Here is a 20603-nt window from a genome sequence, read left to right on the forward strand (position 1 = left end):
TACAATCCTGGCACAGCGAGATAAGCGCTTAACACTGAAACATTCTTGTACTGCATAAGTTGGAATCCTAGCAACGGTGACATACCTTTCAATAATAGAGAGATCTATAAATGAAGTACCAATCAATTCCTGCTATTTATGCCTCTTGTAGACAGCCAAACTACTGGCTATGCACCATTTCCATTATTAACTGTAATGGGGTATTATTTTTTGACACATTATTAATGATCCAATATTTACATCAGGCAAAATTCTGTCCGTGATAGATTGGTACCACCTCATATCAAAGGAGTACCCGCCCACACGGAAAAGGTTCCTGATCACATAAACCTTTACAATCAACGAAATTTAGGCCCTTTACAACCGTCAGGCACCATGCTACCTGACTCTTTTACCTAGGTGCCTATTGTTGCTCACCCTGCCTTGAAAGACCTTGGCCCCTGGTTTTCTGCTTCCAGCAACTTTCTGGGATACTTGATTCACACCATACCGTATGCATTTGCTTAGAGGAGGTTTAGTTTGAAGTAGTCGCTATATACATATAAACAAAATCTCTAAAAGAATACAGGAGATTTTAAAGTGTAAATAAATAAAAGAGGTAGGCAGTGTGACTGTACCCAGTGAGATCATAGCCTGGTGAATTTCCCTCATGGCGTTTTTGTACAGCTCTTTCTGCCAATTGCGTAAAACCGTCCAGTCCTCTTCAGAAAAATAAGCAGCAACATCACGGAAAGTAACCGGTGCCTGGAACGAAATGTAAAGTCATATTATGGATCACTTTATTTGCTTACAAATAGCGGATGAATATAAAATCATTGCAATAATCAGGGAAGTTTCCGGGGAATATATTCAGTGTTGTGACAGTGAGATATGACACTGACACAAGAGTTTATAATTTTTAGCAAATTAACTTCTTTCGCCAGCTTCAGTAGCAACCTGTCTGCTCAGCAGAGTTTGAGGCCTCTGCTTTTCAGTCACAAGATTTTGAGGATTTTTTTTTTTTCAGTGGTAGCAACCTGGCCAGCCTTAGGAACCCTCCTCCTCCCTGGCCCACAACATTCTGAGACGTCACTCTGCTCCTATTGGGGGGGTTGATATTGAGATTTACCTTTATCCCACTCCAGTCCAAGTTAATTGACCTTGTTAGAAAGGCGATTTTACAATTCCACGTAGGCATGAGGAATGAATTGGGTCTATGAAAGCGAGCCAGGTTATGCTTAAAAGAATTGCAGTGGCCGGTTTGTCAATCAATCTACAAAGACTCACCAGCCCACCTTACAACCGAAACCAGGTGACGTCAAAGAACAAGACTCCATTCAGAGTGTTTCCCATCCCTTCTTGCTAAAGGTAACTAAACCGACGTTTGTTAATATATAAATCCATACCTGCATACAACATGATTAATTCGGGGTCTCAGAGTACAAGGCATTTGCTGCTATAGATAAGGCGCAGGTGTAGCTTTTGTTGCTAAGTAAGGAAACAAACTCCAGACTATGGTTTCCAGCTGCATTGGAAGTACCCGACCAAGTTAGTGGGCCTTAAAAATTAGGCACAACTGGCATCAATGCAACTTTCACACTTAAACACCCATTCCTCACATGCAATTACTTACCCCCTTTTCTGGTGTTGCCGGCTCTTTTTTGGCACTATGTAAGTAGTGCATAGGTGAAGAAGTGTATTATTGGGTTAAACAAAACAATAGCATGCTTAAGAACAGTAAACAATTATTAAAACCACCACTCAGTATTTGTTCAAATAGGATTCCCATCTAAACAACGTGGCTAAAAGGAGCCTAAATGTCCCATAGGACACTGGGAGGGAGAATGAGGAATCAGCAATTCCCCCTGAAATGCTCATTGTTTGGGGAAGCCTCAGGGTTCAACCCTGAATCCCTTTTAACTCCATATGCCCAAAGTTATAAGCACCCCCAGGATAGCTAACTCTGGGAGAGCAGCAATAACACTCCACATCATGGGGTCCCTTAATGAGACCAGACAGTGAGCACAGAGCGTTGAAATACCTCTGTTACTTAAGGGCTCTCAGTGGAGATGGATAGAAAACCAGGTCACAGCTTCAAATCCTGAAATCTCTGCAATTTTAATCTTACAAAATAAAAAAAAATGTTATGCACTGGACAACAGAGATATCTGTTACTCACAGTACTACAAAATGGCAAAACTCAGGTTGCGAGCGATGCATGAACAAAGTTACTACTCTAGCTTTGGGCTTCAGAGGTGGCTGCAGCCTGGAGACGGCCATATTCAGCATCATGGATGATGCCCCTGCAATCCTGGACAAAGGAGAATCCTGTCTTCTTGTACTCCTTGATCTCTCCTTGAACTTTGACACTGTTAACCACAACATTCTACTAAAAACCTTAAATTCTCGAATAGATCTGAGGAGGACAAGTCCTTAAATGGTTCTCCTCCTCCCTCAACAATCGCCTCCCTGAAAATTAAAGGACTTCATATCTAATCCAACCCATGTCAGCCAAGGAGTGCTCCGAGGCTTCATCCTAGCCCCGCTTCTCTTTAACTTATACATGGAACTTCTAACTTTAATTGTCCCCTAAGCAAAATGACAGTGTCAGCTTTAAGCAAACGACAAACAACAGTAGCTAAAAATATCCTCTCTAAAGGAGGTAATCAGGGCTACGAGTGGGCCCGGTCTCACCGGTGCTGAACACCGGCAGGTTTTTAAAGGGGGGCTCGAAACGGGTCGCTATCGGGCTCTGTGTCCTGCCCTGGCACATGTGGTTTAGTTTTTTCGAGACTGCAGTGACAGAAGGTACATCCATGTACACATGCTCACACTGCTCACTAATCGATAGTGTACGCTGCTCATACTCTTCACCTATCACTAGTGGAGAAGTTACAGCATGACGTCATGCCAGGTGAGCGTTGTCGGAGAAGGGAAATCCTTCAAAGAGAGTCATTTTCTCTCTGGATTGCCCTTCTCTTTTTGAAACTCAGGAGCAGCAACATTGTCGTGGTGTCACCAGGGATTTCAGTAAAAGCTTTTCAATATTATATACATGACATAGTTGCTGTTTATTTATCTTATGCAACTAACAACCATTGACAAAGCCAACTGTCCTGACTTGTTGTAGGTATGATGTTACTTGTTGTATCATATATCTGGATACAATGACAGAAACAGCAAAATACGAGTCGGGAGGCACACTATGCGAAGCACAGATTTTTATTTTATGTGTTTTAAGCCACGCCCTTAATTAAATTGGCCGCGCCCCTTTGAGAGACCCCATTCCCCATTTTTTTCATTTCACTTAAAGCCCTGGATGTAATCCTTTACCATCAATTGCTTGCGATCTCATGGAAACTCCCTTGACAAACACCTAAACATGATCACCCAGCTCAACTTAGGAAAAGTCATTCATTCTGTTCCCCGAGTTCTGAAATGTGGGGCAAGCCCTCATAATCGCAAGACTGTATTAGGGTAAAGCAGTGTATACCTGGCTTTCTAATCTTTCATCTTGATAGACCTGTGGGGAGGGGAGGAGGAATTGCCATCCTTTATAGGGACTCGCTTGTTTGCAAGGCTCAGGATGGGGGGGTGAGCGACTGTGAGAGCTGTCAGTTTTCTGTCCGCATATCCCCTACTTCATCTCTGAAGGGACTGTTGATTTACCGTCCACCCGGCACGATGGGTAATTTTTCTAACTCCCTTTTGGAAACTATCGCACTTCTCGCTTCCTCCACAAGAAACTTTGTTGCGCTTGGCGATTTTAATATCCACCTTGAGGATCCCTCTAACATCCTGGGAACTGATCTGCTAGGCGATCTCAAAGCATATGGGATCAATCTGGCTAACTCGGGTGCTACTCATGTGAAGGGCCACCTGCTAGACCCTATATTCTCCAACTCGGACAACTTGAAGTCGGGTCCTGCGCTGGCCCTGCCCTGGACAGACCATTTCATGGTGTCTGCACGGTGGCAGTTTGACATCTCAGCTGCGCCGGCCCCCAGAGTACACACCGTAGAAAGAGCGTGGTCTAGACTCCCAGTGGATAGTTGGGCGGCTCACCTGGAGGCATCTCGGCCCCCGTTAGGGTCCAATCTGCTGGTCGCAGATGAGAAGCTAAATTCCTGGCTCACTAGCTCGCTGGACGCTCTCCTCCCCAAAAAGAAACAACTTGCTAGAGGGAAGAGAGTAGGATCGGCGCCTTGGTATACTTCTGAGCTAAGGGCATTGAGGAAAGGCTGCAAGAGGTTTGAGCGGACCTGGAGGAAAGACTGGAGCGAAACGAGCCGCAAAGATTATCGGGCGGCTCTAAGTACCTACAAGTCTGCTATTCGGGTAGCAAAATCTGGATTCTTTGAGGAGAGAATAGGCATGGCGGCCAACTCCTCGAAAGAATCGTTCAGAGTTATTAAAGAACTCCTGAAAATCCCCGAACCCCCGGTCAATCATGAGGACCCTCGGGAGAAGTGTTCAGAACTGGCCACCTTTTTTAAAACTAAAATTGATAACATCTTGGCATCTCTCCCTCAGTCATCCGAGGATGTTTCCTCTGGTTGCACTACGAGCCCTCAGCCTAGTGTGCGAACTGCAGAGTTGGTCTCTTTTGGCCCTGTCACGGTGGAGGAAGTTTTGACAATTATGTCAACTATGAAAAGTGGTTCTCCAAAAGATCCTGCTCCTATGAAATACCTGAAGCAGGTAGCCCACACCATCGGCGGCCCAGTGACAGATCTCATCAACCTGTCTCTTTCCCAGGGTGTGGTACCCCCTGGTTGGAAAGGAGTGGTAGTCAAGGCTCTTTTAAAGAAGCCTAATCTGGACCCAGCAGATCTCTCCAACTTTAGGCCTATATCCCTGCTCCCCGGCATCAGCAAGGTGGCGGAGAAACTGGTGAATAGCCGCCTATCGGGCTTCTTGGAGGCCAATTCCCTGTTGGGCGACTCCCAGACAGGCTTTCGTCCTGGTCAGGGGACCGATACCGCCCTACTGGCAGTCGTGGAGAACGCGAGAAGCATTTTGGATTCAGGGGGATCGGTGGCAGTGATCCTCCTGGACCTTAGTGCTGCATTTGATACTGTAGACCATCAAGTGCTTCTCCATCGGCTGTCAGGGGTGGGGGTCTCTGGGCTGGCCCTTAAGTGGTTTGCTTCCTTCTTGGAAGGCCGGTGGTTTGAGGTGTGGGAAGGCCACGAGAAATCATCTTCGTTACCTCTCCAGTGTGGTGTGCCACAGGGCTCATCGTTGAGCCCTACCCTTTTCAACGTTTATATGGCCCCCCTGGAGAGTGTTGTACTGCCTTTGGGTATCAAGATAATCAGCTATGCTGATGATACCCAGTTGGTGGTAGGCCTTTCCCAGTCGGCTTTCTATCCCGACCGGCTGCACACGTGCCTGGATAAGATCTTCAAGTGGATGTGCAGCTCAGCCCTCAAGCTGAACGGCTCCAAAACGGAACTGATGCTGCTGGGGAACTCTTTGTCATCTCTTTCTCCCAGCAGCTGGCCCATTTGTCTGGGTCCAGCACCTATCCCCAAGCAGGAGATCAAGAGCCTGGGGGTCTGGCTCGAGCAGGACCTTTCTTTTAAAACACATGCCAAGAAGACTGCTGGCGTGTGCTTTGGCCTGCTTCGATCTGCCCGGAAGATCCTACCCCTTCTTCCAGAGGTTTCCAGGAGGTTGCTCATTCAGGGGCTTATCATCTCGCGGTTGGACTTCAGCAACGCGTTGTTCTTGGGTGCTCCAGAATCTACCTTGAACAAACTGCAACAGGTGCAGAACGCGGCCGCCAGGCTCCTGATGGGCCTTCCTAAGCGTCATTCGGCTCGCCCTGCATTGAAGGCCCTACACTGGCTCCCTGTCAGAGACAGGGTGAAATTTAAGTCACTCTGTGTGGCCCACAAAATCCTGCAGGGGAAAGGTCCACCCATTTTGGGGGACATGGTTCAGCCGTATAAGGCCTCTCGTTCCCTTCGCTCAGACCATCAATGTCTGCTGCAGGTTGCGAGGGTGAAGAAGGCAAGAACTGGGGGTAGAAGATTCTCTGTGAATGTGGCCATGCTATGGAATTCTTTGCCTTTGTACTTACGCTCGGAAACGAGTCTTCTTCGCTTCCGTAAGCTTTTAAAAACCCATTTATTTACTGTCTAGTTCTTGTGTTTCAGTGGCAGTGTCTTCCTTTGGATCAGCGCGGGGATGCCCAAGGGTAACCGGGCGCTATATAAAATTCATTAATAATAATAATAATAATAATATACCGACACACCCAGATCTCAACTAGCACGAGTAAGGGCTTTGCTCAGCTCAGCTTGAAGACTAGTAATCGGAATAAGGCGCTATGAGCACATCACTCCCTTAATGATCGCTCTAAAGTTACTACCTATCAAAGCACAATGCATTTTAAAGATAGCTTGTATCGCACACAAAGCTGTACGCCACTGAACCTCTAAAGATTTACCATTTAAACTAATCTTATTTGGTGGAAGCTTCACACTGAGAAGCTCGGGCTTGTGTGCACTCAGGATATGGAACTCCTTACCACCAGTGATCTACACAAACGGCTCCTCTCTGACTTTCAAGAAGAGAGTGAAATAACTTCTTTTTAAAACATACTTATTGCTGTGATGGATTGGATCTTGCGATGGACGGGTATATCTATACCTAGTTCAATGCTACTTGAAACCTACCACAGTTAACTGCTGGGAGGCTTCAGACGCTAATGTAACATTACCTCTGAATCTCTGCCTATATTGTTACCTGCCTGTTTATATTGTAAAGCTTGGCCTAATCAGCCATACTAACTCTAGCCAAAGATAGACTGATTAGACGCTTCCTATGTAACTGTTGCATCGCCTTTACATTTCGGGCTACACTGTTACTTACTTGATTATATATCGTTATATACTGTAAAAAAAATTGATTAATCTGTTACCTACCCTGTAACTTTTTTGCATACATTGCAACCAGCATTCTCAAACGGCAAGTTAACAGTAAATATTTTGTTACTCTGCAGACCTCGAAAAATCATTAAAATGTTTCTAGACCTGCAGGTATAGTGACTTAAATATTCTACTTGACGTAAATATAATGCTCTTGACCCATAGACTGCTTTGAAATCATGTGATCCTGGGCACATTTTTTTTTTATTCACTGAGCTGCGCTTTTCTATATTACCACATATGTGAGCACCTTCAAATATGCGAGTTCAGTATGTCTGCTGTAGAAAACACTTTTGTTGATTTAAAACACTAAACTTTTGCACCATATATAATACAAATCTAGCCACATATAAGATACACACGATGTTGACTTGCCTCTTAGTTCACTAAACCGCATTGTCATCAGGGCGGGGGCAGGAATGTTTCTCAAGTCTTGCTTAAAAAGTATCACATTTAATAAATACACACCTGAAGCATCAAATGGTCCCCATCAAGCCAGCTCGTCATTGCCGTGAGGGAAACGGCTTCATCTACTATCCCCTGCCTTGCTTGCTAGACCCCCGCCGTTGCCATCATCGAGAGGGGAGCCGGACGCCACCAGGACTACTGCTCCCAGGGTGCCCTGCTGGTCGCTAGTTGTGCGCGTCAGCAGAGGGCGCCGGAGGCCCACAAAGGCAGCGTTGCTATCCCGCAGCACGGGACTCATCAAGCCAGCTCGTCATTGCCGTGAGGGAACTGGCTTCATCTACTGTCCCCTGCCTTGCTTGCTAGACCCCCGCCGTTACTATCATCGAGAGGGGAGCCGGACACCACCAGGACTACTGCTCCCAGGGCGCCCTGCTGGTCGCTGGTTGTGCGCGTCAGCAGTGGGTGCCGAAGGTCCACAAAGGCAGCGTTGCTCTCCCGCAGCGCGGGACTCATCAAGACAGCTTGTCATTGCCATGAGGGAAACGGCTTCATCTACTGTCCCCTGCCTTGCTTGCTAGACCCCCTCCGTTGCCATCATCGAGAGGGGAGCCGGACGCCACCAGAACTACTTCTCCCAGGGTGCCCTGCTGGTCGATGGTTGTGCGCGTCAGCAGAGGGCGCCGAAGGCCCACAAAGGCAGCATTGCTCTCCCGCAGCGCGGGACTCATCAAGCCAGCTCGTCATCGTAGTGAGGGAAACGGCTTCATCTAGTGTCCCCTGCCTTGCTTGCTCGACCCCCGCCGTTGCCATCATTGAGAGGGGAGCCGGACGCCACCAGGACTACTGCTCTCAGGGTGCCCTGCTGGTCGCTGGTTGTGCGCGTCAGCAGAGGGCGCCGGAGGCCCACAAAGACAGCGTTGCTATCCCGCAGCACGGGACTCATCAAGCCAGCTCGTCATTGCCGTGAGGGAACTGGCTTCATCTACTGTCCCCTGCCTTGCTTGCTAGACCCCCGCCGTTACTATCATCGAGAGGGGATCCGGACACCACCAGGACTACTGCTCCCAGGGCTCCCTGCTGGTCGCTGGTTGTGCGCGTCAGCAGTGGGTGCCGAAGGTCCACAAAGGCAGCGTTGCTCTCCCGCAGCGCGGGACTCATCAAGACAGCTTGTCATTGCCATGAGGGAAACGGCTTCATCTACTGTCCCCTGCCTTGCTTGCTAGACCCCCTCCGTTGCCATCATCGAGAGGGGAGCCGGACGCCACCAGAACTACTTCTCCCAGGGTGCCCTGCTGGTCGATGGTTGTGCGCCTCAGCAGAGGGCGCCGAAGGCCCACAAAGGCAGCATTGCTCTCCCGCAGCGCGGGACTCATCAAGCCAGCTCGTCATTGCCGTGAGGGAAACGGCTTCATCTACTGTCCCCTGCCTTGCTTGCTAGACCCCCGCCGTTGCCATCATTGAGAGGGGAGCCGGACGCCACCAGGACTACTGCTCTCAGGGTGCCCTGCTGGTCGCTGGTTGTGCGTGTCAGCAGAGGGCGCCGAAGGCCCACAAAGGCAGCGCTGGTCTCCCGCAGCGTGGGACGTGAGCGAGCGAAGCCCGGGCCAAGGGCGGGCTCGTCAGAGCCCCTCCGAGCCAGGAAGAAGCAGGGCAGGCCCTGGTCTCTTTCATCTGCCCTGGAGCACTGACTGTAAGGTATTGACTATTTGCTAAGTATCCTTGTTGCCCCCCCATATTTGATTTGAGTTGCTAGCTTTGTATTTTTGCTGTAGCAACTTTGATACTTTATTCTTAGTGAACAGAGCCTTAGATAGAGAAATTGAAACTACGAGAATACCCGATAAAAATCATTGATAAAGCGATGAAAAGAGCAAAAAACAACAACAGAGAGGCACTACTGGAAGAGCGACAAAAAGAATCGAGTGAAGTCAAACGACCAATCTGTGCGACGACTTATAACACCATGTCCAACGAAGTCTCCAAGATCGTCAATAAACATTGGGGTATACTGACATGTGAGAATTTGAATTTGGAAAAACCAATGTTCGCTCACCGCAGAGGACGAAATATCAGAGATATGTTGGTCCATACAAGACCAAAACCGACATCTATGGCCATACAACCATCCATAGGAGTACAAGGCCATTTCCCTTGCGGGAACTGTAGCAGTTGCCATCTCACACAAAAGAGCACAAGACTAACTTTCCGCAACGGCTCAACCTGGGAACAAAGGAGAATGACAAATTGTAATTCTAAAAACGTGGTCTACCTTATCACCTGCCCCTGCAATCTTGAATACGTGGGCATGACCACAAGGGCAGTGAAAATACGAATGAATGAGCACAAAAGCAACTTGCGCTGCAAGAAAAGCACCACAAAAATGGCTACACATTACCTTACGGCACAACATTGTGTTAATGACCTAAAATGGACGATCATTGAGCAACTACCTTCAGAGGACGGTCTTTTTCAGAAAGAACAAAGAAGGGTATTCCGCCTTGGCACCCAGCTAACAGGGTTGAATGATGAGGTGCCTTGGGGACAACTATCCCACTAAATACCGCCTCTAAAAACTTAAGCCTGTCTCAGGAATTTATATATATATATATATATATATATATAAATAAATGATTCTCACTGATCGATTTTTAATAACAGTAATCCCCTGCACCGCTCAAACAATGACCTATGGCAACATTCTTATCATGGATGTGGGAGTTGTTTGTTTTTCTAATACGCCTGGCAACATCGCTATGATAAAACACATCGCCACTGAACAATTACCTGGCGCCAGGACGCATGCGCGAAGGACTACTGCCAAATGATAAAGAACACCGCCACAGAATAAACTCCTGGCCACAATACGCATGCGCAAAGGACTACTACCAAATACTCGCGCATGCGCGCAAACCACCACTCGAGTGTAGCGACGCTCATCGATCACAAGCCCCTTCTGACACATCAAGCCGCAAGATGTATGGCTAATGATTGGATTTGCCAAACAAGGGCATGCAATTAACCTATTGACATCGGAACACCCATGTTTGGCCATGTCACATTTCCGCTCAATTAAATACAGGGTATAAATAGCGATAACTCTGTGACCACCTCACTTCAGCGGAGCAGCGTGTGGGGATAAGGCGGAGATTAGTATGTCCGATCCTATTGCAAAAATAGCAACACCCCAGACGTTCCTATTGCTCATGAAGCAAGCAAGCAAGCTTCATAAGTATGACAACTATTGCCAGTACTTCCTAGTATTTGTGTTTCTATGTTGTATGTTATGTTAGTGTCTTTTCTTTCACAGGGCTTATTAAAAGCATATGGTGAGGTTCCAGGTGACTGCACCTGCTTGAACTACCCGGTACATGGGTAACCATTAGTTGTTGTTTCTTTTTGTCTTTCTACAGGTCATTGAGCTTGTAGCAGACCGCTGAAGGCACATTTTAGCCGTAGATTTCACTTTTTTATAATACATTTTTATATTATCTAGAAATACGTGAGTAAGGTGGGGAAGTTGTGCCCCCGTCCTGAAGAAGGAGCTTTGCCTCCGAAACATGTTGACGCACACCAGAGGTCCTGTTCATTAATACAACAGATCTGACCTCACACTACACCTTTTTTAATAGTACCAGCCAGATTTTTAAGAATACATTTTTGCAGTATACTCATGTGCCAGGTACTTTTTAAATCTTCACCACGTCCCACCACTCACTTGTAAATACACCCAATACACATGCACCACATATAGTCTTTAACTAGAAGTGCTCCCACGTAGTCGTAGGTCGCAGCACGCCGCATCCCGTTAGAGGGGTGCGAAGACCCCGATGATGAAGCATGACACCAAGGGGCCTGTTGGTGTGTGAGGGGTATTTTACAAAACACTAAGTGCTCCAACACATGTTGAACACTTCACCCTACCTGCGGGTTGGATTCTCTTTGTTTATTAAAGTATCTCTGTGGAGCAAGAATCCATTTCCCATTTGCTCTACCTCCCCCCTCTTGTTTTTTTGCAGAGCCTTAGATAGGCATTTAAAAGGGTTCCCATAAATCGAACAACGGGAAAAGGGAAAGTAATGGAGGCTGTTGGGGGAAGCAATGGGCCACCAACAGAACCAAGGAAGAGAAAGAGGCCGAGGAAACACCCAAAAACCAAAAAACGCCACTGCTAATTGTGTGAGGGTCAGGATAGATAATTTGATACAGGAATGTGAAGATATTTTAGTTGAGGAGACTACCAATTTTGAGGAAGAACCCTCCACTATGAGCCCTGCAGCCCCCTCTAAGAAAGCAGTAATTCCATCAATTTTTAATAAAGTAACTCGGAAAAAAAAAAGAGGCTGTGAGTTCGAGTCAGCCGGAAGTGATCCCGCCTGAGCTTGATCCTATGGTCGTTTATGAAGAAAATAGGATGTCAAACCAGATGGGCTCTTCTGCCCAATGCTCGAATAGAAATGCTCCCTTTGCCACGCTAAGTGACCATTCTCATTAAATACGAATATCACCACTGCTTGACTCACCTAAGGTGTTACAAAGCTGCCCATGTAACCATTCTAATGGGGACTTAGAAGCAGTTATGATGGCACTCAAAGGAGAGATTGAACAGATGAAAAGTAAGATCAGAGAGCTCACTGCAACAGTTCATTCAACACTCCATTATTAGGGAGGATATAATTAGAGCAAGAAGAAGTACAATCCCTAATTCATCATTAGATAACATCGAACTGACACTGGCTAATTCCAGCTTGACCGAAAATCTCATTTCATTAGAGTTCCGAACATCTTCCCCAGATTCGTCTCATATACAACTAAGGCGCTCTCCTTTTGTAAATGTAAGTGGTGGGGGGAAGGATTCTGCTTTAGGAACTATAGGGACTGGGTCAAGCTTGAATGTAAATGATTGACTTTACCTAAAACCCTCTAAAGAAGAGAAGGGGAGCCATAATTATATCCGTGGCAGCTTCACTGTTCCGACTAATCACGAGCAACCCTTAATGCTTCCTGTCACCATTCCATCAGAAAATGTTATATACAATGAAACATCAAGTTTAATTCCTGAAGACCAAACCCATCTAAAAATCCTCTCCTGGAATATAGGTGGTCTAAAGAAAAATTTGTCAGTACCCTTGTGGAATAAGTTTGTCGGAACATTTGACATGTGCTTTTTCCAGGAGGCCTGGAGTGTAACTCCTTTGTACAAATCTGGATATAGTACATTTTATGTCTCGGCAGTATCCACGGGAAAGGGCCGGCCATCAGGAGGACTAATTGCATGGATCAGATTAGACCTGGGCTGGACAGTCCTCCTACACGACACCAAATCTTCTGATATTATGTGGCTAACAATAAAAGGCCCGAAGGGAGGAGATATACTGGAGCTTTTTAACATTTATATAAGAGGGACAGCGAACGGCATGTCCTCGACTATTCTAACACAGCTAGAAGAACAATTAAATAAGTGCCCACCTTCTGCTAAAGTCATTGTGGCTGGTGATTTTAATTGTACATATGAGCCAGTAAGCAGTGAAGATCTTCTAGGGACTATGGATGAGGATAGCAAATGGGCAGTGCCCCCCCTAGCCTTGTCCCCAGTAAAAAGATGGTCCTAGATCATAATCCAAGTAAATGCATTAACATTAGAACATGACCTTAGAGCTGCGAATGGTAGAACTCCCCCCCTTTTTACTAAGGAGTTAATTCTCTCAAATTGTGGTAGGCGCCTAAGGTGGTCAAAGGTTGCAGGGGAGAATCTAAAACTTAAGAAAATTTCCGCAATCTTAGTGTCAAAGATAGTCGAACTTGAGGCAGCTTCTGTCAAAGCGCAGGGGTGGGAGACAATCCCTATCATATATCAAGAAACAATTGGCCAGATTGGTGCCCACTTTCTCGGAGGACCATGCAATGGCCGCAATAAGAGACAAACAAAAAGTTCCAATTCATGGTACACTGAGTTATGCAGGGAAAAATGTATGCACGTAAGAGATTGGAATTACAGAGAATACATTTTTTAGAGATCTGGTATCCCTCCCCATTAGCACACCACTTAAGCCTTTATTTTTTTACATGGGCAGACGCCCTTTTAGTGATGTGGCCAGACTTCGTCCCCTTTTATACTGGGTAAGATTAAGGCGCACCCCAGAACTTCATAATTACGCAACTGGTCTCTCCGAGCTCATCACCTTGGATACCAACAAAAGTGTCAAATGGCTTAGGGATTTAAGGGACATGCTGACCAAATTGAGTTTAGATGAATCCTGGGCTAATCAGGTCCCTCCGACCAAGACCGAGATGAAAAAGATCTATTGGAACTGGGTCAACCAACAGGATTTATACAACCCAAACCTTGGGAGATCAACAGATGAGTTCCTGCAGCACAAACTGGTTGGATCCTTTGAATTATACTTAGATCTTATCAGGATACCTAGAGACGGGGCATTGTACATGCAGTTTGGATTTGGGTCTCTAGTGCTAAACACTACACTGGCCAAATGGGATCCATTAAAACGTACTTCAGCTAACTGCCCTTGCAGTGACGCCCAGCAAGAAACTGTAGCCCATTTATTTTTTGCCTGCCCAGCTTACAAACAGGCTAGGACCAAATGGCTTAAACCTATATGTATTCAACTGGGCACTAGAAACCATCTTGTTGCTCTACCTATCCTGAGAAAGGACTCATCTAGGTCTTTGTTTGTATGTGGTGTTGCCAAGTATCTGGGCTGTGCCTGGATTGTCCGTACAAAAGCACAAAATAAGAAAGAAAGTTTAAATAAGTAACACCTAACTTAGGGCTAGCAGAGTAAGTTTAAATACAGGATTGATTTGTAAAGTATTGATGATCAATTGATGAGCGCAAGCTATATGTACTAGCAATCATACACATTTTTAATTCCAATGTCAGATTAGCGAATAGGAAAAGATGTTTAATTTTAGAGTGGTTTGTATAGCAAAGTTTTAAATGTTTTAACTATATGAAATTGTAAATATATATTTTTATACGACTGAGGCATGCTTTTATGATACTTGCTATCAATTAAAGCTAATTTGAATCAGTTGAATAAATGGTCCCACCCTTATTTGCTATCAGCAGATTTTCCATAGAAATGGCCACAACATTTCCCACTGACATGTAGTTATACTGATCAAACTATAGTGTATACCGTTTGAAAATTGAGTTTCTGCAAATATTTGTCATATGCACATCACCAACTAGTGTTCTGATTGTTTTGCTTCTATTCAAATCTTTGTTCGCATCACACTTCTGAATTACCAAAAATAAAATGTACTTTCATAATTCCTGATATATTTTTAATATGTGTACTATTCATTTACAAGCTGTTTAAATGTTCTGTGTTAGAAACAAACTGACATTTTACAGCATTTTGTTTCACAATGATGGTCAGAAGGCTCACTTGACAAAAACCTCCAACTGTAATAAGAGAAAGAAAAGCAAACACCATTTTCCAGGTTAAGATAAGAAAGAATTTGTAAAAAAGACAAACTAACATTTGATCTCTGTCCTTGAACAGACAGCAAATGAGTCTAGTAAAAAAATAAGATTTAAAGGAATCTTTATTGCTCATTCACTTTCTGAATGAACAGAACACCTGTTCCTTCCAGCTCAAGCTCACTCCCTAGAATGGACGAGTAGGTGCTAAAAAAGCTTGACCTGTTAATTCTGATCCGCCATAGTAGTGGGCGAGTAGATTTTTCGAGGCCTGATCTGTAATCTGTATGTTACCTTATTCTGTACAGCGTTCCGGCACTCTTGGGTCATGTTTGCGCTTTGTAATACTCTCAGTTAAACTAGACCTCACCCTCTTTTTCATATAAGCAAGTCTCTATTTTGAGATGTAGATGTACTATATCTTCTCTCTGTACGCTTTTTGTAACTCTAAGTTTGTACCTTACGATTCCATAACTGTATCATTATCATGGTCGGACGACATTCAATAAAAATATTTATTTTTTAAAAAGCAAGTCTCTATTGGGAACAGGAGTTCTCCGTTGTCATAGACCGCTTGGTCATCTCATGCTCCTGAGTATTTCCACTTGTTGAAAGTATCATCATTTGAGAACTCAATGCCTGATGAAATTAACATAGGGTTTAAAATTCTACAAAGAAGCCAGTGATCGAAAACCATTACTAGATGGAAATCTAAAGACACCGCCAGAAAGAAAGGATAGTAAAAAATATCAGGAGCAAACTTCCGCACCAGTACAAATAACACTCTGGACTTCCTAATATATCCTTTAACTTAATCAGAGTTCAGAGTTATTTCTATTTCTTGGCACTTCTACAAACTCCTTAAAAACACATTTGTAGCATTTTGCATTAAAAGGCTGTTTTGCTGAATGAACACCACCTGGGGCAGAGGTAAATGTTCCCTCTGACCTGTCTGGAGCAAACCTGGGTAGAGAGCATGTTCAGCTGCAGTCTGTAACACGGGCATCCCTGAAGCCTTGAAGGGGGTGGGGAGGTCACCCAGTTTGTGCTAAAGGGAAGAGATGTACAAATCTTTTTGCTTTAAGAAATGTTTCGCCTTAAAAAAAATCTATTTTTGTCCAAGTGTTAGGTGCACTAAAGCACCTGCTGTAAAAACTTTGGCAGATCAGAGTTTTGACCCAAACTGTTAGGCCTTCCAACTGATACCACATATTTGGATAAGAGTACCACTTGTTGCTCATGACATCTTTAAATACTTATCATCCCTCTAGGCACTCTCAAGGATTTCATGGAGTTAATAGTTCCTAATACATGCCCTGCAGTTGGTTTACATGATGACGTGGAGAAATTATAACAGATCTTCAGTAACTACCTGTCACTTACCAGTAATTCACCCTGTACTTTGCATTCAATATATATATGTTTTTTTTCATTTGGGAGTACACTTTAAAACTATTACAGTACAAAGGATAAAAATAAAGACAGTGGTTAAGAACGACATGGAATATATAGAGAGCACTGATGCATTCATATTTTCTTATCCGGGGCAGAGGTGGCAATGAGCAACATGCAATTGCTAAGGTATTAATACGCACTGATTTCTTATGGGTAAAAATGTTTTTTATTTCAATTATTTTACTGAACTGAAGTTCATATTTGATAATGCAGTTGTTTGTGTATAATGCCTTCATGTGCTTTTATGATCTACAGAACCGAAATAAAGATTAAACTAACTACTAAGGTGTTAATACAATTGGTGATATAATTACCATTGACTTGGCTAAATGTAATTTGTTTAAAGCGTAACAAAAAAACATCCGTGGTGAGTGAAAAGTTAGATAATAACATTTATCATATAAAAAAACTCCAGAATCATCACTTTCATCCATTCTCCAAGACCTCAAAAAGGCAGTTCCAGCAGATCTCACTACATGCACCAACATTAACATCATAAAGAGCAGATTTTTGTACCGCTTGGCACCGTCATGTCCTTTTCAAATCCAATAAAACTATAAGAATTTGCAATACAACGAGCGTGACAAATTATGGGGATTATCAAAATGCCTTCACGAAACCACAAAAATAATAATGCATGATAATTATGAAGAGCTACCAAACCTGGCTGTACCAGGGCTACAATACTTTATTTGAGCCAGCACGAGAGTCCAAATATTGTAAAAATATCAGTTCGATAATTTCAAAATACAATTATTGATTGCAATTAATTAGTGCACATAATGTAAATAAAGCCCACCCTGGCCATGGAATGCAGGGGCAGGGCAGGGCTCACCTTATCCAAATAGCAGCGGGACATTGCTGCATGAATTAATGGGGTGCACAGGTGGAAGCAGCCGGAGCTAGGGCGTGGGTGCGGGTTCGGGACCCCCAAACAGATCGCTGCCCCAACTCCCCACTCTTTCCCCTCCTGGTGCACAAATCCCAACAATACTGCAGTTGAGCGGCCCCCACCTGGCCCGGAGACGGTGCGCATGCGCGCTGGGTGGGTACACTGCTTTTCGGCGCAGGCGCAGTGACAGCGCTCCAGACGGAGCACGCTCTGCAGCTCGGCGGGAGGGAAGGGTGATCGTGGGGGCACGCGCGACATGAATGACGACACGTTGTGCGCATGCGTCGACGCGCCCACTCCAACCCCAAACATTCCCTGCATGGTGTAGTTCACTTTAACCCCCCAAAAATATATAGGGCTTGAAAGTTCATGCAAACACATGATAAAGTCTATGCAACATTTAATAAAAAAGTGCATTTCACCACCACCCTTAGGACAATCCCATTAGAGGACTCAGTGGCAAGCCAGTTGTCATGTGTATGGTATTTGTTTAGGGTTACTAACGTTAGGTTTGCCAACGGGGCTTTTTTTCTACAGGCACAACAGGTTGACTCCTCTCTCTCTGGACATTCAAGGATAGTTGGTGACCGGACTGTGTCAACCACCTTCGTTTGTTTTCTCTCAATCCCCTGCACTGTTTACTTATTTTTCATGTTGTATTTGTTATCTCTGTTTTGCTTCCTTCCTGGCTTCCTACTATGTAATGCAAACTCCTTCTGTTTTTACAATGTGTATGTAAAGCGCTCTGATACCTACGGGTCAAGCTAGTGCTATATACAACTTTTTTAATAAATAAAATGGAAAAAAAGGCGTGGTCAGGGCTTTAAGTGGGATAAAAAAGCTGGAGTGGGGGGGAATGTCTCTCAAATAAGCGGGAGGGGGGAGGTGTCTCTCAAAGGGGCTTGGCCGATGTAATTAAGGGCCTGGCTTTAAACGGTAAGCTAAAAATCTGTGTTTAGTATAGGGTGTTGCCGGACTATTATTTTGCTGCTTCTCTCACTGCATCCAGATATATAATAAAACAAGTAACATTACACCTGAAAGGAGCTAGGACTATTGGCTTTGCCAATGGTTCTTAGTTGCATAAGCTAAATAAGCAATAGCTATGGCTTTGTTGTATATAATATTGAAAATGCCTCAGTTCTGACATGATGAGACTGTGAAAGAACTATAACGAATCTCTTTGAAGTTACACCAAAGGCAGGGGAGAAGGGTGGCACTGCTGCTGAGTTAAGATTTGATTTTTCACCCTGAGGGTGAGGGCAAAAATGCAGAGCCCTATATCAACCTGTCTCAGCACCAGCTTTTTAGAACTGTCCCCAGCCCACTTAAAGCCTTGGGTATGTTAATGTCCTGGCTGGTACAAAACAAAGCAAAATCACCTAGAGACTGTATTTTTAGCCCTTATCGGTACATACTTCAAACAGCAAATATAAATTGAAAACACATTTAAATATGTTCTCGTGCTGTGTTAGCGACACCCTGAATAATAAAGCAAAGAGGGGAAGAAAAGTAATGTTACAAAATAAATACTTTCAATTTTGTTTCAAGTTAAGAGAGCTAGGGCCCACCTAAAAATCCCAACTCAGCCAGATGGTCTTTTTAGCTGCTTGAGAGGTAAGAGGGAGGAAACAATCACAATTAAATCCTATTAGAGTATAACCAATTTTCTTACACAATAATTAATTTGACAATTATCTGAGATTAGTAAGGTTTAATTAAAAATTAAAAAATAGATTGATATAAATCAATCTCAGCATCATTAGGTATTAAAGAGACAGCTCTAACTCTACTCTCCTCATGCCTCTCCTCGAGGGAGCAGATGGTGTGCTGGGACAATCTTAAATCGGAGAGGTTTTGCCTCCCATACAGAGTACCGCAAGGATCAGCACTGTCTCCGACCTTGCTTAACATCTAAGCCACCCCTCTGGCTAAGCTAATCAAAGAGCATGGCTTTTTGCTGGTCTCTTACACAGACGACACTCAGTGATATCTATCTCTTCGCGTGTAGAAACAACGGCCGGGAGTTTTCATAACTGTCTGAAGCACATAATGAGATGAATGAATCTGAACTTTCTTAAATTGATCACAGATAAAACAGAGGTCTTGGAGTTTGGAAAAGGCCCACCCATATGGAATCAATTATGGTGGCCAACAGAGGCAGGTAGCTGCCCCCATCCGTCTGCAAAGGCTAGGAACTTGGGAGTGATGTTGGACGACCAATTAAACTTTGCAGGACAGATAAACCTCTTGACTTCCTCATGTTTCTTCATACTAAAGATCCTGTGAAAAATCTTGTCTCTTATTCCCCAGGATTTTAGAAAAACTGTATTAGCTGCATTAATTCCTTCAAAAATTGACTACGGCAACGCGCTGTTTTTGGGCATTGACAAGCGACAATTAGTAAAACTTCAGTCTCTACAGAAAGCAGCAGCTCGAGTGTTGCTTAATATTCCCAAATACCACTCTATCTCCAGCAGCATCAGGCAGCTTCATTGGCTTCCGGTCCAGCAGTGGGTTGAATTCAAAGGTCTCTGCCTGGTACACAAAGCAATGTATGGTGGGGACGTTGGACATGTAGAAAATCTTTCTATGGTACTCCACATCGCAGGATCTTAGATCAGCTAACATAGGACTAATTCAGGTCCCAAAAATTCGAAGGGCCTGATGCGGGGGAAGAAGCCTATCCTATCGGGCGGCCAAACTCTTGGAACAAGTTGCCGGTCACTACTAGATTACAACCTAATAGACTCCTGTGGTAAAATTAATTACCTGGTACTGAATTTCTATGCGGTAAAGTCAATAAGAATAACTCATAATAAATAAGAGGCAAAATCCGTGATATTTGAGGTTTCTCAAAAAGGGTTTTATTCCTATAAAAGGAATTGGGTGATTAGCATATTGGCTCGAGCCAAGGTGGCATACCGTTCCGTCACCACGCAGGTTCGGGAAGGGACAGACTGACAGAGTCAATGGTAATATGCGAGTATGCAAGTATGCGACAATACATTATTGACAGGCATTCATATATATAGTCAATGCATTACAGTAAAGGCATATGCAGGAGGCGTAACAGCTGAGAGGAGAGATAAGAAAGCATGTACGTAATACAAAAAGGCGTTACAATAGGCGTGCATGAAGGCGTGAACAAGAACGTCATTTATCATGATGTCACAAGTAGGCGGATCCAGGAGTGAATCCGGCAGTGTCAGCAAAAACACGTGGCAGAGATGCGCGCGCAGCAGTATGACGTGTAATGTACGTGTAACTTGAGGGGTGAAGGGGGGACTTGACATTTAGCCCTACATGTGGAGACAGATGTCTGGATGTCAGATCAACCTAATCCCAAATCGTATCTAATATCTCATGTTTAAGGAACTGTATTATCTGGAAGGAAAAGGTCTCTCGGACAAGAGGCTATTCTATACTGACTGTGAGTGCGTGTATGAGCGTCTACGTGTCTGCATGAGATGCGAGGGGTGCGAGG

The 20603-nt window shown here is 44.4% G+C and overlaps 1 protein-coding gene across 1 annotated transcript in view; it reads right to left on the bottom strand.

Annotated features, from left to right (window-relative positions):
• The window catches only part of LOC147700856 (uncharacterized), a 102917-nt gene extending 85672 nt beyond the window's left edge, over nucleotides 1–17245 (bottom strand). The window contains exons 1-2 of the mRNA XM_086929757.1: nucleotides 17060–17245; nucleotides 618–744 (exon numbers count right to left, since the gene is read on the bottom strand). Coding sequence (XP_086785883.1) covers nucleotides 618–744; nucleotides 17060–17083 — 151 coding nt within the window. The 5' untranslated portion in view covers nucleotides 17084–17245. The remainder of the gene's footprint in view (nucleotides 1–617; nucleotides 745–17059) is intronic.
• Between the last annotated feature and the right edge of the window lie 3358 nt (nucleotides 17246–20603).

This window comes from Lissotriton vulgaris, chromosome 7, assembly GCF_964263255.1.
Source record: "Lissotriton vulgaris chromosome 7, aLisVul1.2, whole genome shotgun sequence".
NCBI lineage: Eukaryota > Metazoa > Chordata > Amphibia > Caudata > Salamandridae > Lissotriton > Lissotriton vulgaris.